The sequence below is a fragment of the Cynocephalus volans genome, chromosome 8 (genome assembly GCF_027409185.1).
Source record: "Cynocephalus volans isolate mCynVol1 chromosome 8, mCynVol1.pri, whole genome shotgun sequence".
NCBI lineage: Eukaryota > Metazoa > Chordata > Mammalia > Dermoptera > Cynocephalidae > Cynocephalus > Cynocephalus volans.
In genome coordinates this window covers 13,052,935-13,077,782 of record NC_084467.1, presented here as the reverse complement: position 1 = coordinate 13,077,782, position 24,848 = coordinate 13,052,935, and the positions used below count along the sequence as shown (strand labels likewise).

General features: G+C 54.2%; 1 protein-coding gene across 1 annotated transcript in view; it reads right to left on the bottom strand.

Moving 5' to 3' along the window:
• PADI1 (peptidyl arginine deiminase 1) overlaps positions 1-22,896 on the bottom strand; it is a 35,583-nt gene extending 12,687 nt beyond the window's left edge. Inside the window, exons 1-9 of the mRNA XM_063105711.1 lie at positions 22,805-22,896; positions 7,012-7,192; positions 5,997-6,069; positions 5,251-5,312; positions 3,743-3,860; positions 3,514-3,639; positions 1,847-2,019; positions 1,579-1,682; positions 401-524 (exon numbers count right to left, since the gene is read on the bottom strand). Of these exons, the coding sequence (XP_062961781.1) occupies positions 401-524; positions 1,579-1,682; positions 1,847-2,019; positions 3,514-3,639; positions 3,743-3,860; positions 5,251-5,312; positions 5,997-6,069; positions 7,012-7,192; positions 22,805-22,896 (1,053 nt within the window). The remainder of the gene's footprint in view (positions 1-400; positions 525-1,578; positions 1,683-1,846; positions 2,020-3,513; positions 3,640-3,742; positions 3,861-5,250; positions 5,313-5,996; positions 6,070-7,011; positions 7,193-22,804) is intronic.
• Positions 22,897-24,848: the final 1,952 nt, after the last annotated feature.

Here is a 24,848-nt window from a genome sequence, read left to right as displayed (position 1 = left end):
GGGAGAAAAGAAAAAGCCCCAGTGACCTCCTGGTGGTAGTTTTCACACAGGGAGATAGATCCCCACCAGGCCTGGGGCAGGGTGGGGCAGCAGACTCTCCCCAAGACCTGGGAGGGGGCAGAGACAGAGCTGAGGCCTCTTGGGGCCCCAGTAGGAGAGGATTGTGGCCTGGGACGCGAGCATTTGGAAGGAAGCAGGAGAGGCTGGGGCTGACGCGGGCAGGGGGAAGGCCCTTTCCTCCAGAGTCCTGGCACACAGGTGGTCTGGCTTTTCTAGAGAGAGCAAGGCCGGTTAGGAACCTGAGCCGGCTCCCCTTCCTGCAAGCCTAGCGGGTGGACGGGAGCACTCAGGCCTCCCAGGCTGCCCCCGGCTCTTTTCTAGAATCTGCTTCTGCACCCACCTGGATCCAGCGGTCATTTCGATTTTCAATCTGAGGGCAGATGATCAGCTTGCAGTTGGCTTTCAATGCCAAGTGAGACATGTCATTCAGAAATTTCTCATTTGGGCCATGAGAGTCTACTACGCTGTAAAAGATGGGGAGAGGGGAGTGTAAGTGACCTCTCAACTGTGGCCAAGGCAGGAGGTGGCCTTGACTCAGTCTATACTGGGCGCTGTGCAGCCCTAGGGTACAGGGCTCCAGAAACAGACCCCGTCCTAGAGAGAGAGGCTCGTGGGCTAATGTGGGAGACATAATGTCCCCAGATCATGTCAGGTGACAAGTGCAATGTGAAGGGTAGCCCACGCTGTGGATCCTAGAGGCAGGGCACCTAGGCCAGCACAGGCAGTCCAGGAGGCTACCATGGAGGTGACCTGGGGCTGAATCTTATTGGTTAAGGTAGTAATGAGGGGGGCAGGTAGCCCCATCTACTCCTGTTCTACACATTGGCCTAAGCAAACGGGTCAGGGCGGGGTTGGTGAACAAACAGGAGGAAAGGATTCCCTCTGAACACCTGAATACACCTGACCCAGGTAAGCACAGCAAACCTGTTTGGCCACACCCTTCTCAGCCTTTTGATTTACGTCCTGCTCAGCTGTGGCTCTTTCCACTGTCCGACCTCTGACACAGAGTCCTGGTGGGGCCTTGCTGATGCAGGCTCACCCCTCCAATCAAGGGACATGACCAGGATTCAGACAGAAGGCAGCAGGACCAGGGACCTGGACTGGGTCAGGCTCACAGTGGACCCCAGAGGCTGGGTTCCCATGTCTTCAGCAGGCACAGGAGTGTTGCCACCTCACAGCAAGGTTGGGTCTCCTATGGCTTCCAGCAGCCTGAGCAAGGCCTGGCCCCACTTCCCAGACTAAATCCAAGATGTGCCAGCGCTGCTGTGGCAGGACGGGATGGGGGCAGGGATGCTGGAGCTGGAGTCAGTGACCTTGTCCGGGGCCTTATCTGCTCTGGGCAGGGTGGAGCCAACAGGCAAGCCCACCTGCTGCTGTCCTGTACCCAGCTCCACCCCCGCGGGTGTTCTCAATGAATTTGTTGGTCTGAGTGAGGAGCTAGGCCCAACACCGCAATCTACTCCTACTTCTACACGTCCAGATCTGCTGGGAGAGCTACAGGAGGGGTGGGGGCCTCACCTGCACACATACAACTCCAGGGGAGGCTGGGTGTTGGGGGTCATGATCCAGGGGGCCATGCGGAAGGCCACAGTGTCTGTGAAGAGGGTCACCTTGGGCAGTGTCTGGGAAGAAAAGAGGACCCAGTGGGCCACGCAGGGACCCTTAGCCTGCCCAAGCCCCATCAGGCTGCAAGATTCCCCAGCTCTCAGCCTGCCCAGCCCCAGAGCCTCCAGACTGGTCCCCCAATCCCCAGCCCCCATGCCCATCCCCCCCACACTGTACATACCCCTTTGTCCACTAGGCTGACGCTGAGGGAAACCAGCCCCAAGAAGTCAGCGTCAGGGAAGGTGAGCCCCTCCACATAGAATCTGATCTCCCGCTCCCCTGGCTGCCGCTCGACTTCATAGGACAGGTGCTGGGGCCCCAGCACCTGCTTGTAGTCTGCGAGGGAATTCCCACCTAGGGAAGACCAGAGTCAGAGGGCCAGTGCTGGGTCAGGAGTGTGGGGCTGTGAGGATGGGAGTTGGCCGGGAATCCAGGGGCAGAGCCGCCTTTGTGGTGAGATCTGCGCGGGCTCCTCTCCAGCTCTGCCATGCACAAGCTGTGTGACTTTGGCTCAATTACTCAACCTCTCTGAGCCTCAGTTCCTCATCTGTAAAATGGACTAACATTACATTTCTCATGAGGCCAATGTAAACTTTAAACCAAATAAAGAGATAAAAGCACCTGGCACGAAAAGTAAAAGCAACCCAGTGTCCGTCCATCGATAAATGGATAAACAAAATAAACAAAACGTGATATATCCATAGAGTGGAATATTATCCATCCATTAAAAAGTAACAAGGTTCGGAATCATGCTTGAAGACATTATGCTAAGGGACAGAAGCTAGTTACAAAAGGTCACATATTGTATAATTCCACTAACATGGAACATCCAGATAGGTGAATCCATAGAGACAGAAAGCAGATGAGTGGTTGCCGCGGGGCGCGGGGTGGGTGTGGGTTTTTATCTGGGGTGATGAAGCCGTCTTGGGACTAGGTAGAGGTGGTTGCACAACCCCGAGAATGTACTAAGTGCCACTGAATTGTTCACTTCAAAGTGATTACTATTATGTTATGTGAATTTCATTTTGGTTAAAAAGAAAGTGCCCGGCCTAGAGTGGTTCTGCCTCTGCGCCCTCCTCTCCTCCCCTGAGGGTCGCCTAGGCAGAGTCACCCTGGTGAGCTGTGTTCACAGCAGAAGAAGTTGTCAATTCACTTATTGAGACTTTGCTTATGTGCTGGCATCACACAGTGTTTTGAAGCCGGGCCTCTGCCTAAATGTCCACCACCGGTGCATGCCAAGGAACAGGCTCATTAGCTGGAGAAAAAGTTCTGGGTCAGTGTGAACAGAAAAAGGGCCAGGGGAAGAAGGAAGAAACAGGAGAGGATCTTGCTATTTATTAACACAAGTAAGGCGCCTCGGAGTTAAGGATTGGTATATTTTTTAAAGCTACAGACTTTAATTAATAAAAACGCTGGCAGAACAGCCAGGTTCGGGGGCAGGGTCTGGGCCTCAGCCTCGCTGGTTCTCACCCTTCCCTGCCCTGCATAGACAGTGCTTGGTGTGCGGGGAAAGTTCAGTCTGCACTGACTGACCACCAGAGGAGATGGGGTCCGGGCAGTGGAAAGAAGAGGGGCTCTGGCACCCAAGACAGCTGGATTGAAATGCCTGTTCTACCCCCAGTTGCTGTATGACAGTGAGTCCATGCAGCTGAGCCTCAGTTTTCCTCTCTGTAAAATGGGACTAGTTGTTGAGCTTCCTTCTTAGGTACCACGCAGTGCATGGATGGAGTCGGCTATTGTAAGCCGTAGTGAGAGTTATGAAAAGGACAGGGAAGGAGGAGAGAGATGGGGGAGGAGAGAAAAGAAATGGTTGAAGCAGGGAAGGAAGAGCCCCACCAGGCCACTCACCCCGAGCGCAGAAGACCCCCACTCTTTTGGAATCAGACAAGGGTATGTTCAAGACCAGCTTGTGGCTGTTGAAGAGTTCATCAGGACCCTCACAGCTCAGCACCATTGGGGACATGTCCTGCAGGTCTGGGGAGAGCAGCCCCCTTGAACAACCCTTCCTCCAACCCACCAACAAGATACTCTCCCATCCCCCTACTCCGCCACCCCAGGCAATCCCTCTGTCACTCACCGTCCAGTGAGGTCAGCTGGCTGTTGGCAAGGTCGATCTCCCTGGATCTGTGAGTGTCCCGGTCACAGTTCACCAGCAGGACAGCCCCATAGCCAGCAGGGCCCCAGCGCCAGGTTTTCTGTGACAAAGCAAGATGCCTTGGGATCAAGGGGACCCAGGAGCCTCCAAGAAGGGGTTCTGGATATGGCCAGGGCTGGCTGGTTTGTTAGCTTGGAGACTTTCGTATTCTGGGCTTGCTTAAAGATTTAAAGAGGGATTATATATTTGGGGACTGGAGCTCCAGGTAAGGCTCTAGATCCAGAGCCACCCCACTCCTGTACAATGAACAACCTACACAACCATACGCAGTGCCTCTGTCCAGCCATCGCACTGGAGGAGCAAGGGTGATGTTGCTAGAAATGGCCCTCAAAAGTTGACCAGGCTTTGGCCCTGCCTGGGGAACAGAGGCTGCCCCACCCTGATCTTGATGGAAGGGGGGGTACTGGAGCATCCCTGGGAGACCCTCCCTATCCCAGCACTCTCCTGGGGCCTGTCTCGCAGATGTCCCTGGCATCCGCCTGTGGTCCTGCAGGTCCTGCAACATGAAGTCCAGGCTGAGGTGGGAAAGATGGCTGGAGCCCTGCCTGCCTCTGTGGACATTGCTCTCCTCGACATGTCTCCACTTTGTCCCCACCAGACCCACAAGGCAAGGCTCATTTTCTCCACTTCACAGAAGAGGGAAGAGAGGTTCTGGGAGGTAAGCCCCAAGCCTCATAGCTGGCCTTTTAAACCCAGGTCTTTGGAACTGCACAGGGCTACTGCTAACCTATATGGCACTCTTGTCCACCCTTCTGGGTAGATGCCACCCTGCACCAGAGCCCAAGACATAATTCATATCAGATTCCCCCACCTACCACCTTGCCCAGGCACCCTTGTGCAGTGGACAACCTGCACGGCCACCCACGGCAGCCCTGTCCTACCTTGTCCACAAAGCCTTGTGACTCAGGCTGCCTCTCTGGAGTCTTTCCCTGCCAACTGTACCTTCTACCCCTCTCAGGACAGCTTCTAGATACTTCCTGTGGGGTAACGTGTTGAGCCCACCTCATCCTCCTCCTCATCCTTCAGGGTCTAACTTGGGCTAACCACCACGGCCTCGTCTACCAGAAGGCCTGTCTTCTCCTTGCCTTGATTCAGTTACTCGACAACCTTGTAGGAAGCACCTTCCATGTTTAGGGGTCCAAACACAGCCTCCAAAATAGAAAAGGAAGAGAGCAAAAGAACCAATCCCAATTCCAAGGTGGCACAAGAGAGACCCAGAGAGGGTAAGCTGTTTTGCAACAGTCACACAGCACATTGGTTACATGATGTAAGTTAATGCCCACCTGTGCCGATTTGGCCATCCCCTGGATGGGTTCCCTGTACTGTTGCATACCACAGTCCCTGGGAATCCATCACCCTTCCGGAGTGAGGGTCCACTCCACCCCGGGACCATCCCCAGGCTTGCCTTGGAGTAGCTGAAAGAGTCTCACCTTGTCACCTCGGCTCCTCTTCACCTTACCTGTGCGGCCTGTGTCGACATCGAGGGAAACATCTGAAAAGGGATGGAGAGGGGCTGCCAGGGACTCACCCAGCCCTGTCTTCACACCAGTGATGTCCAGTTCAGGCAAGCTTTGCCCAGCCCCCATACCCATGAGGACCAGGAAGCCCTGCCTTAGGGACGATACCCAACACTTAGGAGGACCCATGGTTTGTCCTATGGTTCTGGGTGTTAGAGGAACCTAAGTCTTTGGTCCTTGAATTACTTGCTTGTCTATGCATGTTGAATTGCTAGCTCTTGGGTGGCCATGGGCTTCTAGATCATAGACTAGTGGCCCTTAATGCCAGCAGCTGGGGACCAGCCTTGCGATTCCAGGGGCCAGGTCCTGCAGTTCTCAGAGCTGGCTGCCCTGGGCTCTGGCTGAAGGGACACGTGGCTCTCCACAGCTTACTACTGGATCCCGGAGGTCCAGTAAGGGTGTACATGGAACTCTGCATGAAGGAGCCTATTATGAGTCTAGCTTTTGGCTCCTGGGCAGTGAAGTTTCCAGAATCTTGGCACCCTAAGGATTGCTGGTCTCCATCCTATGGTCCCAGAGTGATGGGAGGTCTCTGAGGAAGCCAGCTCCTCAATGGGGGAGGAAGCTGGCATGGATGGACCTTCCGCTCTGAGACTCCTTGAATACCCTCAAACAGCCAGCCTGGAGGGAACACGTGGATAGCAGCAGACGGCACTTACCGACGCCAGTGAGGTAGAGCGCACTGTGGCCCAGGGCACTGCCCTCCTGCTGCCCAAAGTAGGAGACCTTCACCTGCGAGAACATAGTCAGCCCTAAGCCAGCAAAGCCACACCCTCCAGAGATGGCGGTGGCAGGGGAAATGGAGGACACTTTCTGACAGCCCTGCTTAGAGGCAGAGGGGGCGTGGAGGTCCCTGGGGCTGCTGAAGTCCCAACACTCGTGGATTCAGAGCTGCCTTCTCTGGCGAGAGGCTGTGGCGACTGCTCTGCCTCCCAGAGCTGGTCGAGGGAGTAAGGGAGTGGGGGCAGGACAGAGAGCTGGGAGGGGTGGGGGCTACCTTCAGGGGAGGCTGGAGGCAGAAGGAGGGAAGGGGCAGCTGTCTCAGTGAGCCCCCAGGATGGTCCCAGAAGAGAGGACAATTGTTTCTACGGAGGCCATCAGGATCCTGCCTGCAGTCCCACTGCCAGCAAGCAGGGGCGGTAGGATCCGAGCCCTACTCCCAACACTGCACAGCCCTAGCCCTTTCCTGCCAGGGAGAAAAGGCTGAGTCAGTGTGTCACTGTGTGTGGCAGGTGCCTGCAGATGGGGAGAGTGCAGAGGGTATCCCCTGAGCTTAGGGCAGTCGATGAAAGGGAAGGCTCTCTTAGGTGTGGGAGACACACACACACAGGCGTGGATGTGAGCATGTGTGTGCGCGTGCACACGGGGTGTCGCTTTGGAGTCCTGTCTACACGCGAGTGATGGGGGCTTCTGGTGGGGGTCTGTGTGTAGGTTGAATGCAGGGTAAATGTGAGGGTTTCATGTGCACCTGTGGATGGGGGGCGTTGGGGCGGATTTACGTGTTTTAGGCGTCTGTGGAGTTGTCTCAGGGTATGTTGTGTGGACGCAGGCATAAGAAGCTCTGTGGGATTTGGTTGGTGGCTGAATGGGGGTATGTTATGAAGGGGCTCTTACCTTGGGTGGATGTGGGGTGGGGGAGATCCAGCCCTTTACTGTGAGGAAGTGGCCCCTTACCTTGAGGTCGTTTAGGTTCTTACTGGCTGAGTCCACGGATACGACCACATTCACGTTGGCGTCCAGAGGCCAGCGGACCTTGCCTGTGGGCTCTGTCACCCGTGTGGGATCATAGACCACAAAGAGCTCCACCCCAGAGCTCCCAGAGACACCAAAGGTCTTGGCACCCTTGGGCACATCACTGGCAGAAAAGGGAGAGAGGACGAGATTTAGGGGCTCAGGAGAGAGGCTGCAAGGTCTGGGGGGCTGGGCTGCCAGGCTGTTCAAACAGCACCCCCGAATAGCCAGGCTGGGGAGTGGTGGGGACAGGGTCACCAGCCAGGAGACCAACCTGGGCTGGGCATCAGGCAGCCGGGACATAGATGGCAAAACTCTGGACACCCCACCCCATGCCCAAGCCTCTTCCCAATCTGACACTTTTGAATTCAACAATCCAACAGGAAATCTGTTTGGCCAACCACCTCTCACCACCTGCACTGCCATCGCCGAGGTTCAAGCCACCATCACTGCCTGCCTGAGATGCTGGACAGCCTGCTCCCTGGTCTCCCCAGTGCCACCGCAGCCCCTTTGGTCTCTTCTGCGCACAGCACATCTAAGTCAGATCGTGGCATCACTTTCCTCAAAGGCAGTGGCTCCCACTGCACTCAGTAAAAGCCCAAGTCCTCACAACGGCGTACAAGGCTCCTCCTGGTCTGCCCACTGCCACCTCCCTCAACTCCTCCTCCCTATCACGCTCCCTGTCACTGACTTTGCTCTAGCCCCACTGGTCTTCCTGCTGTTCCATGAAGACCCGGGCTGTCCTGCCTCAGGGCCTTTGCACTAGCTGTTTGCTCTGCATAGAATGCTCTTCCTCCAGATATCCACAAGGCTCACTCCCTCACACTCTTCAGGGCTCTGCTCAAATGTCATCTTCTCAACGAGCCCCCTCCCCCATCACTGCATTTAATCCCTGCACCTCACCCCACCTTCTCCCCACCCTGCCCTCCTTGTTCTCTTTTCCCTGTTCTGATTCGTAACTATGCCTGTTTTCTATCCAACTCTCCTGCTAAAAGTTCAGCTCCACAAGGACAAGAGTTTTGTCTGTTTTGCTCACTCCTGTAACCTCAGCACTTATGACAGTGCCTGGCATGCAGTAGGTGCTCAATAAACACTTGTTAATGAACGAATGGTGCTATGGTTTGAATGTGTCCTCCAAATTTTATGTGTTGGAAACGTAATTTATATGCTGATGGTATGTATTGGGAGGTGGGGCCTTCAGGACATAGTTAGGATTAGATAAGGTCCTCAGGGTGGGGCCCCTATGAGGGGATTGGTGGCTTTATAAGAGGAGGAAGAGAGACCTGAACTGACACACTCTTGCCCTCTCACCATGTGACGCTCTCCGCTATGTTACAACAGAAAAAGACCCTCACCAGATGCCAGGGCCATGCTCTCGGACATCCCAACCTCTAGAAGTGTAAGAAATGAATTTCTTTTCTTTATACATTACCTAGTCTATGGTATTCTGTTACAGCAATAGAAAACGGACTGAGACAAATGGATTCTCACGTTCTGCTACTCTGCAGGGGGTTCTCAGCCCCGTTTGCACATGTGTGCAGTTATAAACTTGACTGACGCCAGTACCCAGTGTGACTTCTCCCCATCCACTTGATACACCACATCCACCTGATACCCCAGAGATCTGGACTCTGGAGAGGGGGGTGGAGAAGCCCTCAGTCTTCCTGGGTCCCGGCATGGAGCATTCATCCACCAGGCCTCCACCCTGCTCCTCATTCCACCAGCTGCTCTCAACCACAGGGCTCTCCAATGCCTTAAGGTCAAGGTCAGCCTCAAGACTACCACCCGAGGTCAAGTCCACTCACAGGCATTCACCCGACTACAGAGATTCCCCTGGAGGGGCCCTTTTACATATCCTCCTGCCTCCATCCTTTCCTGGACCCCTAAGAAACCCACTCAAATATTAAACCTTGTGGAGAAATCAAATCCCCCACGACACCTGCCATGTTCACTCTGTCCCCATGAAACAACTGCTTCCATTGACAATGGTGACGATGGTCATAATCCTGACAATCACAAGTCCTACTCAATGCTCCCAAATGCTCACCACGGCCCCTCAAAGCAAATATTATTATCCCCACTTTACAGACAAGGCAGGAGGGGAGAGGGTCCCCCAGAGCCCCGCAGGCTGCGGGCAAGAACTTCCTCTGCCCACCCACACCCATGGCCTGACCATCACGACATGCCACGATACCTTCAGGAGGCCTCTCACCCCACACACTCTTCATCGTTGTTTACATCAGTCACCATAGAAACCCCCAGTCGCCCAGCCCCTCATCCTCTAATCTGGCCCCATCTCGCATCCTGCCCAGTGCCCTTCCAATCTCATGCACCGTCCTCCGCACAAGACGCTCAGTCACAGAGCACGTGACCTTCAGACTGACAGAAACCTGCTCTCCCCTGCAGCCCTCTCAGTCCTGGCTGTTTCTCCCTCGCTCCTCCCACCCCTGGGCTCGGACCAGGTCAGGGTTCCTCCTTGCTCCTCACTGTCCCTTCCAGATCATCTTTCTTTGCTCCATAAACCCTCAGCCTCAAATTGAATTTTTCAGACCACACCACCTATCTACAGAGACCCCCACACTGCCCCACCGCCACTCTGTTCTTGCTCCTTGAGGTTGCCAGCTCCTGCCACTGTCTCTAACCTGCTGTCACCAGTTTTTATTTCAATAGCCACATGTGGTGTGCTGGCACCCTGGCCCCTCAGTCCCTTGACCTCCTCTCCTCCAGTAGTCCTGTCCCCCACCTGACCTCAGCCACTCCCTCCTGTGGGCAGACCCTATACTGTGTCACTACCAAGAACTGCACTCCTACAAACTCCCCTGTCAGCAACCCTCTCCGACATCACCTCCTGACCTTCCAGCTCACTCCTTTCACTACACCAGTGCCACCAAGCCTTCAAGCCCACTGGGACCTGTGACCCTACGAAGCTGAGCCCTCTCTACCCTCTTCTCACCATCCCTCCACTTTTGTGTTCTCTCTTCCTTTCACCTGGCTTAGATTCCAAAGTCCCTGGTGTGGTCACTCCCTCGCTCTGCTCCTGTCCCTTTTGCTCATCTGTCCCTCCGTCATGCTGCCCAGCAAAGCCCCAGCTACGATCACATGCAATCTCTGCCCCTTTGCACCTGCACCCATGCAGCTGACATGGCTTAGATTCCTGACTGCTGACCTTGAGTGACCTTTGGCACTGCCTGGAAGTTCTGCAACATCTGTTGAGGCTCTTATCTCTTTCGAGGCTCTTATCTCTTTCGGTGTCCTAGAAAGCCATTCCTTTCTCCAGAAATGTCCCTCCCCTCCTCCCCCACCTCCCTCAGAGCAGATAACCTCACTCCTCCCATCACCTGATCTCCTAGCCCACCTGCCTTTGAGTCACACCACGCCTATCCTCCTGGGACAAGGGATGTCCCGTCTTGGGTTCATGCCCAAGACCAACCCTCCCTGCGTGCATGACCCCTACTCAAGGGCATGCCCCAGCTTTGCCCTTTCTCTCTCTCTCTCTCTCTCTCTCTCACACACACACACACACACACACACACACACACACACACACACTGAGCATGCAGATATGCTAGAAAATCTCCCATTCTAGAAATCAGCCCCACCTCGGCCCCTCATTGCTTCAGCTCCCGTTGCAGGAAAGCTCCCCAGGAGGTGTGTGTGTGCTCATGGCACCCCATCCTTTCTTGCCATTGCCCCTGCAACCTGCCTTGAATCAGGCTTGCCTCTCCACCATGCCATAGAAACTGCTCTGTTGCCAAATCCAAGCATCCTTTCTCTTTTTTCTCTTGTTGACCTGTCAGAGGCACTTGGCCCAGATGATCCTTGAAACTCTTTCCCACTTGGCCGCTGGGACAAAGGCTCTGCTCCCTGTCACTTCCCTCCCAGCCTCTCCTCTGTTTCCTTTGCTATTTCCCTCTCACTTGCCCGACCTCCTAACTCCAGGCAGTGGTGTGTTAGCAAATCTCTAACAACCTGCCCTCGTCAGGGGGTGGGGGACTCTTATGCGTATAGATAAATTTATTATACATTTGCTGATACAATAGGTGCATATCACATGATGTACAAACAATAATACAATATATATTACTTATTATTGTAAAATGTGTTGTAAATTCTATACAGCCCTTTGATTCTTACAGAAGCATCTCTTGTAACTATAGCCAACCTGTGGTTGCATTTTGACCATGATTTGACATATGTGATCGAATTCCAATCTGCTAATTCTTTCCCGAATAAATTTATTGTCGTTAAATCTGATATATGACATGAATGTTGGTTGATATTTTTGTTTTTGCTGAAAGTGAAACAAAGATGCATGTCACTTTCTTCAATGGCATGAGCAACTTCTTGGCTGAATCGGAAAATACTTGCTCAATTTTTGGTGTTAATCATGATGTAATGGTTATGTTTAATCTGGGTTATTAACCTTTCTCCATCACTTTTTTGAGTCTGGCAATCAATGAAAGGGCAAATGAAGTCCTGATGGGTAGGCTTTGCTGATTTCTGTGGTGTAAATACTCCCACTATGGCCAATTTCAAATTACAAGCCCAACGTCATTGAATGCGGAGTTTCAAAGAAATGCACAGTAGCACCCCGTTACATAGCTGTTTCTACCCTACACACGTAGAATGTAGCAAAATAATTAGAAAGCAATGAGTTTTCAGTATTTAGTACCTCCATTTTTAATATGGTTTATTTAATTGCAAGTGTATATAATTTTAAATAATGGCTGTGTTTAACAACAGGCTTGTAAACTTCCTAAAAAAACAATCAGGTCTCCTTGAAGAATCCTAGCACACTGCCACAAATTTAGACTTTTAATCTTTCTCCCAGCCCTCCCCAAAAGGACTGACAACCTTTCACCAGGGTGACTATGCACAGGGGAAAAGGAATGAATCAGACTTTTCCCGTTTTACTAGACATTGACCCTGAACTGGTCCAGGTCAAAACGTCGCTGAGGCCCACCACTCAGAGAAGGGGCTTATGGAAGTCAGGCGATCAATGTAATTTTAGCTCAAATCTGTCTCACAGTGGGTCCAGGGGGTCCCTGAACCCATCCAGTGGTTTCTTCCTCCAGTTCCAGGATGCATAATTGGAATAGGCACATTCAGCAACTGGCAGAGTCCCCGCATTGCTATTCTTGGGAGGTAGCTGGCCAGCCTGCCTGGCCCCAGGGCTCAGTCCTTGGTCCTCTTCTCTTCTCTGTTGACACCCACCCCTTGGTGACTTCCACCTGCCACATCCATATGCTTAGCAATCCCAGACCTCCACCCCAAGACTCTTAGAGCTGTCTTGTGAATATCTCCCTGGTGACTTCCAGGCATTTTACATTTCACACGTCCAAAACCAAACTCCTGCTCCCTGCCCCTCCCCGTCCAGACATGCACCTGCCCCGGCCCTCCCCAAGTCAGTCCACAGCAACTCCATCCCCAGAGTCATCCTTGTCTCCCGCCTTCCTTCACTCTCACAGCCAGTCCCTCCATGAATCCCATCAGCCCCACCTCCACAGCAGCTCCGGAGGCCGACCCCTCCCCTCCACCGTGGCTCACACCCTGCGCCAAGCCACAGATTTCTTTCCTGTGGATTTTTACAAGAAGCTGGTCTCCCCACTTCCTCTCTTTACTTCCCACAGTCTGTCCTCAACACAGCAGCCACAGGGACCCCTCCTGCCCAGAACGTTTCACGGAGCCTGTGTGGTCTGCCCAAGCCACCTTCCAGACCCCATTCACTCCCTCACGCTCAGGTCCTTGCTCTTCCTCAAGCCTGCAGTTCTTTGTCCGGAATGTTGTGCTCCCAGATACCCACTGTACACCCAGCCCCTCATTTCCTTCTCAGAGGGGTCTTCCTTGACCACCCTATTGCAGACAGTGTGACATGAATGACACTGTGACCCATGCCCCCTAACCCCAGGTTCATTCCAGCCATGGCACCTGTCACCCGACACATTACATATCTGCTCATTGCCCATCTCTCCCTCTAGAATGCAGGGCCTTTTTCTGGTTTATTCTCTTGGCCACACTGCTGTTATCTCAGCGTCCAGCTCAGCCAGGTGTGGACCAGGAGCACAACACACGCATTATGGATGAGGACAGCAAACCAGAGCCGTAGAGTGGCTTTCTCGGGACTGCCCAGCTGGGCAGTAGCTGAGCTGGGATGAATCCTGTCTGCCTGGCCCCAAAGCCCTGGCCCATGCATCCAGTAAGCAAGTAGACATGAGCCCAGAACACCCAGCTAGTGTCAGGATTTCCAGCTCATGAGAGATCCCAGCTTCCCCCACCCAGGGACTGCCACTGCCAGATGCAGCCCTTTCAAGGGGAACATGGCTCCACGGAGCCAATCCCCAGCTTTGGGCAAACGTTGACATCTTTGAGTCACAGCCCTGGCCACACAATCCCCTATTTGGAGTCTTGGTAGGAAATATAATAATAAAAATAATAATGAAAGAAGGGAGAAGAAAGGACGTAGGACAGTTCCTCTGGTGCTGTCAGAGCCTTCTGAGCCCAGTGTGGCATCCTGCACAGTCTAGACCTGCCTCCTCCCCACCCCAAACTTGCTCAGTAACTCACGCCTCACTTTGCCCCTCTCTGGGTGCTGGGCTCCTGGTCTCAGCTTCTCGCTCCCCTGCAGGTGCCAGGTGAGTGGACAGTGCCTTCAAGGGGAGGGCCTTGGGGAAAATGTGACTTCCTGCAGAAGGCACATGCTGGGCAGCCTGAGGCCCAGGGCCACCCTGCAGGTCTCCTCACCTGGGAGGGGTCTGGGAGAGGTCTGTCCTAGTCCAGACCCCTCTGTCTTCAAAACTGGGTTCACCATCACCCCCATCCAGGTAGGTCTCAGGTGCAGGAGAGCTATGGGTGTCCCAGCAGGAGCTTTGAAGACGATAGATAGGGGGTGGGGGAGGGGGCAGGTAGGTTATGGCAGGCAGGTGCTTGGCTGCCACAGATCCTCATTCTTTTGGCATGCCACCCCCACTCCTGCCCCTCAGACATGGGGCTCGAACTGCCTTTCCTCATCTCTCAGGTTCCCAGATCCATGGCGTGGCCATGGATTAAGGGTTGCTCTTGGAAGGTGTGACAGGCAGATGTGCAAGTTGGAGTGAGCTCCAGGCCCCAGGCAGTGGGATTTGACTCATGGTGCAGCCCCCAGACCAACCAAACCTCAGGTCTGCAGTCCTAGAGTGTCCCCAAACTCACAGTCAGGTGAACTAATGGGCTTGAAAGCACCCCTTTCAATGAAAGGGACCATAATCATTAGTACTGCAGGAGTCACCCCATCAGTGTCCTTGTCATCATTGTTATCTTCAGCCTCATTTCCACTGTAATGCTGATGCGTCTGCACCAGTCTCTGCTGGGACAGGAACAGGAGCAGGAGCAGGAGTGGGAGGGGACAATCATTTGTATTCTTCAAGACCTACTTCAAATGCCACGTCTTCCATAGAGCAGAGTGTGGGCTCTGTGTGCAGTGTGGCCTCAAATCTTGTCACTCAACTGCTCTCAGCCTCCATTTTCCTCTTCTGTAAAATGGACATAATCCAAAGAGCTACTTCCTGGGGCCGTTGGGGGGATTCCGTGAGCGGACATATTTAAAGAGTAACACTTAGTGTTCAACGCTGTCATGTCCGTCGCTATCAGTCTTCTCAGAGCCCCCCAACAACACAGCCCACTCTGGCCAGAACCTGTGTCCCCTACGGCACTGGTGCAGACCTTCTTTGGGGCCCCTTCACATTCCATCTGTGCCACCAGGAAGCATCAGCCTGACTCACCCTGTGACGTCCCCACCCCTTGCCCAGAGCAGGGCCAGTTGCACCAGGTTCAATAGAAAGGCTACAAGGAGAATGGGGCAAACCCTTAGGGACACTCACAAAAGGAGGTGCAGAAGGCAGGATGAGCAGAGCAAAGCCCACGGGTCATCCCCAGCCGTGTCTGCTTGCTTGGCCAGGTATGCACCCACCCACTGGTCACAGTGTCAGGGTAGCATGTCTCATAGGTAATATTGGGGTGAAGAAAGAGCCCCCAGTTTCAAGCACCTGCTACATGCCAGGCACACGCTGAGATTTCCATACCCATGATCTCATCTACACTTCACAACAGCTCCCCAGGGAGGTGTTGCTGTTTCCATTAGCAGATGAAGATATCTTCTCAGAGAGGTTAAGTAACTTTCCTCGGGTCACACAGATGGCAAAGGGAGGAGGGAGCAACAGGTTTGTCTTCTCTCCTGTGCTGTCCTGGCTGACACTAATATGAGAGTGTGTGCCCTGAGCATGCTCTTATCATGGACTGGAGGAGGAGACAGTCAGGAGGATGTAAGAAGGAAACAGGAAAGTGTGGAAACTTTGCAACACAAGCTCTTCAATGTCGTTCCTCAGGAGCCTAAGGCAGGTTGGTGGCACAGAGGCAGGAAAGCCATCTCCCTACCCGTCCCCACCCATGCACCAAACCTTGCAGGGGCGAGGTCGGTACAGACCGGAAGGATTTTCTGTCCTAGGATGGCGAGACTGGAGAGCATGTGCATAGGCCCTGGGTCAGAGGGGGGTCATCCTGGCCAGCCCCCTGCCCAGTGCAGGACTGCGTGCTGGGGACACTTCCCGTGACAGATGGCTCATTACCTCACACACCTCTCTGCTTTGACAGCTCGGGTAATTAGAAAGTATTTCCTTTTGCTTGGCTACAACCTGCCTCCCAGAAGCTTCCACCTACTGGGGCTCCACAGACCACACCTTATCTCAACAACTCGGAAGTTTGCCACCTGGTCTCTAGGGAGAGAAGAAACAGCAGTCACAGAGAAATCCTTCCCATGCCATCCATCCACCCTACCATGCAGCTCCGATGTCAGCAGCTCCTGGGGACAGGAGCTGGATGGGCAGGGATGTAGGGACCACTGTGTCCTTGGAGGTTGTCCCAACACTGTGCTGGGTGAGTGGCAGGGCATGAAGAGGAGAATTATGCTGAATCAGATGAAAATGCTAAAGAGTACTCAGAGGGCGACCCTCAAGCAGACCAGGCCTGCCAAGCCTATGGCTCCCAGCACACCTGGCCAGGCCCCGCCCACCAGGAGCCCCAGAAGCACCAACCCTCAGGTGTCCTGGACTTGAACTTTCAGGGACTGAAACCGCAAGAAATGCCATAGCCCAGCCGGCAGGACCTGCACCTCTGGTGCAGCCACTCCATGGGTGGTTCTGCAGGGAACAGAGGATCTGGCTGCACAGCTGAGAGCCCCACAGCACTGGCTGGCCCCGCACGGGCTCCAGTGCTAAAGGCCAGCTGCTCCCCAGGCGCACATGGAGCTCTGATGGCTGCCAGCGACTCTGCCTCAACACACCGTCCTGAGAACCTACTGGGTGCGTCAGGCTCCACGCCCGGCACCAGGAAAGTGGAGATGACTCACCCCTGGCCCTGCCCTCATGGGGTCCACACAGGGCAGGAACACCAGGACTACAAAGTGTCCATTCTCTGACTCCATCCCCCCGGCCCCTTCATGCTGGGCAGGGAAGTTATTCTTCTGCCCATTTTACAGAAGATGAACTGAAATACAGAGAGAGGTCACACAGAGGATGACAGTAGCAGAGCTGGGATTTGACCTCCCTAGGGTCTGTCTACAAAATTCATTGACTGCCCTGCCCCACTCCACCCCTCACACTGACCCAGCAACTTAGAAGATTCCCAGGTTATGGGCAGTCTCAGATTGAGCTCACAGAATTCAGAATTAGGCAGACCTGGGCTCGAGTCCCAGATCTGGCATTTGTGAGCTGCGTGACTTCAGAAAAGTCTCTCGACTTCTCTGTGTCTCAATTTCATTGTTTGCAAAACGGGGATCAGCGTTGTCCCTACCTCCCAGGCTTTTTGTGAGATTTAAGTGAGATAGTGCAGTGAGCACATCACAGTCACACGGTGTGACTATCGTCATTACTGTCGCAAAGGGCGTCTGAAAGGTGTGGAGGCGTGAACAGACCTGGGGAGGAGAGGACATGGGGGCTTGTGGATAAGAGGACTCCTGCACCTTCTTCACTCTCCTACCTGATCAAGAAAACGGATTCAGTGTGCGATTGTTAAAACCCGCATCCTGAAATTTGCTTAGCTCCCTGACAGATGGGGGCTCCTCACAGGTGGGCATGGGCCATACCACCCTCAAGTGCCCAGACCAACACAGCCAGGCACAGAGCAGGTGCCCAGGAGCATTTATCAAACGACTGCAGTTGGGTGAAACCACAGGAAGGTCTTTGAAATGGGGAGGTGTGGGTGCTAGGCAGTGAGAGGGCAGCTCAGACAACCCCCTCCAGGCCCCCACCTCTGGCTTTGACTTTCCCCTTGACCTTTCCGCAGGGCTGGCCGTGGCTGACACAGGCTACAGCTGACCCTACAGACCCCACACCATGCTCAGGCATTTTCTTGGAAGTCTAGAATCACACGTGGCATGGCTATGTCCTCTCCTTTCCCTCCTTCCCGGGTTCCTTACGCCTTGTCATTGCTGGGGGTCAGGGGGGCACACCCAGAGAGCCCAGGAGGAGGGGCCTGGCTGGACAGGCCCTCTCTCAAGTGGACCCCTGCCCACCCAGGAATGGGGGCTGGAGATGGGGGGAGCTTTCAGTCACTGGTCTTCCCAGTAGAGGCAGCCAGGGGCTGGGGACCAGAATGTCCCTGAGAGAAAGGCCCTGAATTTAGAGTCAGGGTCATGAGCCACTTCTCCCCTCCCCAAAACGTGCCTGCACTCTGTGGGTTATGGAATTCCCCATCTGTAAAATGGGAACAATAAAGTTGCCGATGTCACAGATACAAACAATAAGTGATATCATTCCCACCTGACATGGGAGGAAACAGGCTCAGAGAGGCTGAGTGACTGGCCCAAGGTCACACAACCTGCAATGACCAGCCTGCCCCCCAGCAATGGTCATGACTTCCTGCCATCCCCTTCTCAGCAGTCACTGACTTGGCTCTCAGATGGCCCCACCCCCGTGGGGCTTCCTTCTATGGAGCCCAGTCAAGATGGTGCCTCTGGGTTGAGGGGCACAGCCCTCCTTCTCCTCGAGTCCAGAAGTCCCAGCCCACTCTTCCCTATGTCCAGCAGCCTTGGCACCCAGCCTGGCTCAGACCACACCAGCTGCACCCTCTGCAGGATCCCACTGTGGAGTTTTTGACCTTCGCTCTGCCCACCTCTCCCAGCATGATGCCTGGGACCCAGGTGGGGGCAGCCAGGGTCATAAGTGTGGCTGGGAAGCCGTGATGGAGAAGCCCTTGGCAGGGCTTCAGGTGGCCTTGGACTCAAATGCAGGGTGATGGGGTTCTCTGTTCTGGGGCTCAGGGCACATCTGGAGGTCCCGTTTTTATAGGTCTCTACCACGTGAGAGGGAAGGCTCCAGCCAAGACCCTGCAGGTCCCAGCTTCCTCAGCACCAGCCCTGAGGGCCTGGTTGCCCACCTGGATGGAAGCATTTGAAATCCCCTGGCCTTTCCATCTCATAGCTGAAGCTCACCACATCCTGGGCCTCCCCAGGTGGCTGCTGTCCTCAGCTGGGTGTGAATTTTCCAGTTCCTTCCAGCCCCACATCCCACCCCCTGTCCCCTCAAGGAATGGGACCACTTGATAGAGCTGAGTAGCTGCTTAGAACCACAGAGATGAGGGTGAAGCTTCTCTGAACAGAGCAAAGGAGAGGACAACGGCTTGAAGGGAAAGCATTTTGGGGGGTCAAGGAGGAATCTACAACCTACAAGTGAACACCCCCCCAACACGATTCCTTGCATCTGGAATCGTCTCTCAAGGTCCACCGGCTCAGAACGGGCCCTGCATTGGGCTTATCTTGGCTGCTCCCAGCTCCTGCCAGCCCCTTGTCCACAGAGGGGAAGGGTGGGGACCAGGGAAGAGAAGAGGACCTGGAGGTTGAAAGTGACAGGAGCTGAGAAGGGGAGAGGAGAAGGTGCAGAATGAGGGGAGATTCCAGGACTGGAACCCAAGAGATGACAGAAAGGGGCAGAGAGGTAGAAAGCGGGGGCCCGAGGGGGCCGGGGTCACAGGGAGGGATTCCCAGCCAGTCTCAGAATGGCAGGTGGCAGCAGGGACCCAAGAAAGCAGGGATGTCAGTAGAACTGAGGGGTGGCCAAGACCCTTTCTGATGCCACTATTTAACGTTTCGAGAATGCCCACACTCTACCGTTCCAAGTCCGGATCCTGCAACTGCTGGGCCTGTCAGGGCCCCATGGAACTGACGGAGGAACCCAGCCTCATATTCTCCAGGAACTCTCAAACTTTTCATGTCACTTCCAATTAAGGGTGTCCTGCTGCCGTGGCGACAAGCAAGGAGGGGCAGGTGTCCCAGCCCGGCGCCCACAGCCTGGCAGCCGCTGTGAGCTACTGTCATACCAATCCTGTAATTACCTGATAGGAGCACAATTATGCTCCATTGTTCTTCTGCAAAGTTAAAAGCACTCATTGACTAGGTGCCAACATTAAGTATACGACAAGGTGTATAGCTCTGTTTTGGCATGTTCATTTTCTGAAATACTGGGAACCCCAGAAAATGCATGTGAGAGGCCCACAGCATCCCTCCTCCGTGTACTCCTCAAATGCTACCACTCTCTCATCTGAAGAGGCTCTTTTGCTTTAAGGCTTTAAAGCAAAATGGGTGGGGAAGGCTAGAGGAAAGTCCAGGAGAAGGTCCCCGTCCCCTGCCCAGCCAGTCTTCTCCGTCCCAAAGAATAAACGTTCATTATGGCCTCCAGTGTGGGACTCTGATTCTGGCCTCTGAAGACAAGGAGGGCTGTGCTGGACCACTAATGGATTCCCCATGCTGCCCACCCCCTCTCTATTGGCATGAGCCCTCCCATATTGGCATGGGAGCCACCTCAAGTTCCCAGGCAAAGACAAGAACAGCCAGGGAAGTCTGGCCAGTTCCAGTGAGTCAGAGTGGTGAGCTAGCCCGCTGGGGTACAGGGGTCAGGGTGGTGATCTGACCCACTGCACTGTGGGAATCAGGACAGTGAGCTAGCCCACGGAGGTACGAGGGTCAGGGTAGTAAGCTAGCCCACTGGGGTGTAAGGGTAGGATCTGCAGTACATGCTGAGTTGGGGGATTGCTAAGGCTTCCTCAGGCTGAGACACCCCGAGGCACACAATTACCCCAAACACAAATATTTCTCCAAATAACCAGTCCATGCAGCCCCTACGGGCATTAATCACTTCCCGTGATTCACCACTACACACCCATCTCCTGGAGGGCTCCAACTCTGGGCAGCTCAGGTGACTGGCATGCCTCATCTTCTGGGGGTCTTCCCTCTCCTTCCAGCAAGAAACCCATTGCTTGGCCTCAGCTGGAGCCAGAGGGAGCCCCAAGTTCATCCTTCATTATCAGGGGTAGCCTTTCCTCCCGGCCTGCTCAGCCCCCGGAGTGAGCTACAGGCTCCACTTAAAAACCTTCCCAGCTTGACAATTCCATGCCCCCCTTCCTCTGCCTTTTGCAGACCTCGCCAGCAGGAAGTTCTTTGTCACTGTTACAGAGTAAACTTCTGTGTTCTAGTTTAGAGACCTCATCACCACAGACGCCTGGGATGAAAGTTCCTGAAGGGTTTCTGGGTGGAGGTCTCCCGTGTGCTCACTTCAGGACCCCAAAGCAGCCTCTCCCTCCCAGAATCAGCCAGAGGACAGCAGCTGGAAGAAGCCTGGAAGCTTCCTCCTGCCCCCAGCTGGGCCGGGCCCGCACTGGAGGATTCTAAGGCACTTAGTGTTCCCAAAGGAGCTTTGCAGACAGCACTGTCTATGCTCCCAGCACACACGCCCAGGTCTGTGCTTTCCTCCTCCCACCCTCTGAGATGTGATAGGGAGAACTGATACAGGAGAAAAGGGAGCCCACAGAGCTGAGAGATGTGAGCACCTCCCATAGTCAGGGCACGCTCCGAGCAAGGGCCCAGTACACACGTGGTCTCATTTATCCTCCCCCCAGACCCATTAAGGTGGGTGTTCTTGTTTCCCCACTTCTCAGGTGCAGAAACTCAGGCTCAGAAGGGCAGCAGCTTGCCTCGGGTCACACAGCCACAGACAGAGCCAGCATGAAAACCCATCTGTCCAGCTCCAAGATCTGGGCACTTTACCTCTACGGGGAACTGTAGAAGGGATTCGGCTCAACTCGTCAGGGCTCAGATGAGGAAATGAAGCCCAGAGAGGGCCAGTGACTTGGCTCCCACCAGGCACTAAGTCTACAGCAGAGCTAACACCAGACCCAGGTCTCCTGGCTCCCCATCAAATGCTTCCGGCCTTAGTCATGCCGTTGGATGAGAGCAGGGGCCTGGAAACAGGAAGGGGGCCCACTAGGGGCCTCTTCTCTGATCTCGGTGTTAAAGTATGATTGCCACATAAAATATAGGATGCCTAGCTAAATTTGGATTTCAGCTAAATGGCAGGCTTTTAAAATATAAGCATGTCCCATGCAATATACTAAAAAAATGGTTTGTTGTTTATCTGAAATTCAAACTTGATTGGGCATCCTGTATTTTTGTTTGCTAAGTCTAGCAACTCTATGTTAAAAGGGCAGGAGAAAATAGGGTATCCACTGGCCACCTAGATCCAAGAGAACCAAACCCCACTTCAGGTTCCCAGCAGAGATTCAGAGTCAAGGTCTGGCCTCCAGGGCTCCTGGCTCTTCCTGTCCTGCCATGCCACTGGAGCCCAGGCTACTGCCCAAGAGAGCAGCAGGGAGGGCCTCTGGGGCAGAGGATCACCTGAGGCCAGGGGGGCAGCTGGGTTTAGCATACAGTAACCAGCCTGGGCAAGCACAGGTGCTGAGACCCAAGAGGGTGGTGGGAGCTCAGATCCCACCTCATAGCAGCCCCTCTTTTTCCAGCTCCTCTTTGAAGAGAACTCCCACCCTGGGCACCCCATCTGCAGCAGTCCAGCACCACCTGGTCCAGCAGGGGTGGAGTCCATAGACAGTCTGTCAGAGATGGAAATGCCCCCCAAGATCACCAAGTCCAACTCCTTCAGTGACCAGGTGGGGAAACTGAGGCTGGGCCAAGTCCGTGGGTCCCCACCTGGGCAGAGCCAGGACAGGGAGGATTTGGGCCAAGAGGAGAAGTTGATGCTACTGCTGCCCTCTCAGATGCCATCATTGCCACCCATCACGGCCACCCTCACTGCCATCATCATCATTATCATCATCACCATCAACATCATCATCTCATGGCAAACACAAGACCCAGGCCTTGCTCCAGGTTCTCTTCTTAATTTTAACTCGTTGAGTCATCCCCTAACCACTCCCTCCTGATCCCAATCACCCTAGTTGTTGGCTGGCCTCCAAGGACCAAGCTGCCACACACATCTCTCCACCTCAGAGAGATGGGGGGTGGGCAAGAAATTGAGGGAGGGGAGGCGAAGACCTTTCTTCATCTTGACCAACAATTCGTTCCGCTGTTACACACAAGTTCTGCTCAGAGGTCAGGATCCAGAGCCCGAACCCCAAAGCCTGGCCCCAGGGCTCAGAGTTAGAATCCTGAGGCCAGACTCTTTCTTATCCAAGGGCTTGACAATGTCCTGACCCTGAAGCCCAGGAGCCAAAGTCCCAGGGTGACTAGGGTGACTGACCAGACCCTAGTCTCTCCCTCCCAGGCTCTGCAGCCAACTGCACCTTCTTGGCTGTCAAAACAACTTCCTACCAGCCTCCTCCAATGTGCCCAAGCTGTCCACCAGGCCCCCACCCCACTGCCTTGGAGTCCTCCACGCTAGTCCAGCTCTCTGCAGCCAGGTGGGTGTCTCCCAGCTCTCACCTGTGAACATCCACAAGTGTCTCAACTCCCACCACGCACACAGCATAGGTGGGCTTCTTCAGGGACAGCTGCACAGTTCTCTGTGGGGCCATCCTGTCCCCAGGCTCCTGACCTCCAAGATCAGCTCCAGCACCCCGGTGGCCACTCACCCTGGCTCCCCAGCTCCTCTCCTGGGCACTTTGTCGCCAGGAAGGAGCACGAATTCTGATGGGCTGATGCTGTCCTCCTCCCTTTTAATTTCATCCCGCAACCTGATTAGCCTGCCTGAGCCTGGTCCCCACCTCCTGGCTCCACGCCCAGTCCTTCTCAGATGGACTGTCAATCTAGGAGGCCAGGGAAGGAGGCACCTGAGGTCCCTCTGGGAAATAGAGAAGGGGACATTCAGCTGGGGGCCCTGGTGGAGCAGGACTCACCTGCCAACAGGAGACACTATAGAACTCCCCAGCAGCCCCTGCCCTCCCCTCTTCCAGTCTACCCCTGTCCCCAGACTCTTGGTGCCTGAACCCATACTGTAACAAAGTCAGTGTTTCTGAGGGCTGACTATGTGCCAGGTACCAGCTAAGCAGTTTGCAAATCTTATGTGCTCAGAGATCAGGTGGCATCTAAAGCACAGTGGGGTCAGACTGCCTGGGTTCAAATCCTGGCTCCGCTTCTCACCACCTATGGTCGTTGTTAAATTACTTTCCTGTAGCTCCATTTCCCCGTGTGCAAGATGGCAGCTGTCACAATAGTACCCGTTCCATTGGGTTGATGTGGGGATGACATGAGCTATGTGTAGAGGTTTAGCACAGTACCTGGTGCCTAGCATTTACTAAAAAAAAATGCTAGCAACTATTACTCGTGTCCTCATCTTGCAAGTAAGAAAACCATGGCTGCAGGTCACGCTGCTGGCGAGTGGTAGAGCTGTAACCTGCATGCAGGTCCGCTGGACTCAGCACACTATACCACCCCACAACAAGTAAAGTTATGCCCTTGTGCCCAGACTCCAGAGATGGCAGAAGCCACTCTGTGTGAGCATTATCGGCCAGCCAAAGGAAAGAGAACTTGAAAAGGTGCTCAGAGCAATGGGCTGGAGAGCTCTGATTTGTTTCTGAACATCCCTCTCCTTTCAGCTCAGAACTGCAAGTTCCAGCTCCAACCTGTCCTGAGGATGTTTGGCATTTCTTTTATTCATTTGGCAAGTGTTTCTTGAGCAGCTCCTATGTGTTAGGCACTCCTTTAGGCAGTGGCGATACAACTATGAACAAAACAGACCGTGATCCCTGCTCTGATGACATTTATATTCCAGGGGAGATGGACAATAAGCAAAGTTAAGTAAAACGTGCATAACGTTAGACGGTGTCGCAAGGCTCTTCCCATCACCCAGGCGGGAGATGATGGCGGCTTGGTCCTAGGGGTGACAGTGAGGGTGGTGAGAGTGGTGGCCTCAGAATGTATCTTGAACATAGAGCTGACAAGATTTGCTGATGAATTGGATGCAGGTGTGAGAAAGAATGCTCAGGGATAACCAGAGTGTTTGGGGGCCGAGCAACCAGAAGGAGAGAGTTGGCATCAGAGAGATGGGGAAGGCTGGGGGTGAGCGAGTTGGGCAGGGGGTCGGCCATTCTGTGCTGAACTTGTTGTCTGATGAGATGTCTGTTAGACCTTTGAGTAGAGATGGCGAATTGCAAGGTGACCTTTCCCCTCACAGTGGGCATCAGGGGCGATGAGAAGGGTGGCTCCCTGGAATCACAGGACATCCCTCCTGAGCCGCTCCTGGCAGCTGCTGTACACACTGGAACAAGGACACACAGACCAGAACTGCCCCGTCCACAGGCCTGGGGTGGGAGGGCAGCAAAGACAGAGGTGACACCCCTTGCCTGGGGAACCGCCGGTCTGACAAGAGGGGTGGGGAACGCTTGGTCCCTGAGTCCAGGAACCCCCAGCCTGGCTAGGGAAACAGGCCATATAAAAAATAGCATAAACCTTTATTTGGCTACTTTTGATTTTGAAGATCTTTTGGGAACGATCTTTCTTATCACCAACACATCTAATTGCAAATATA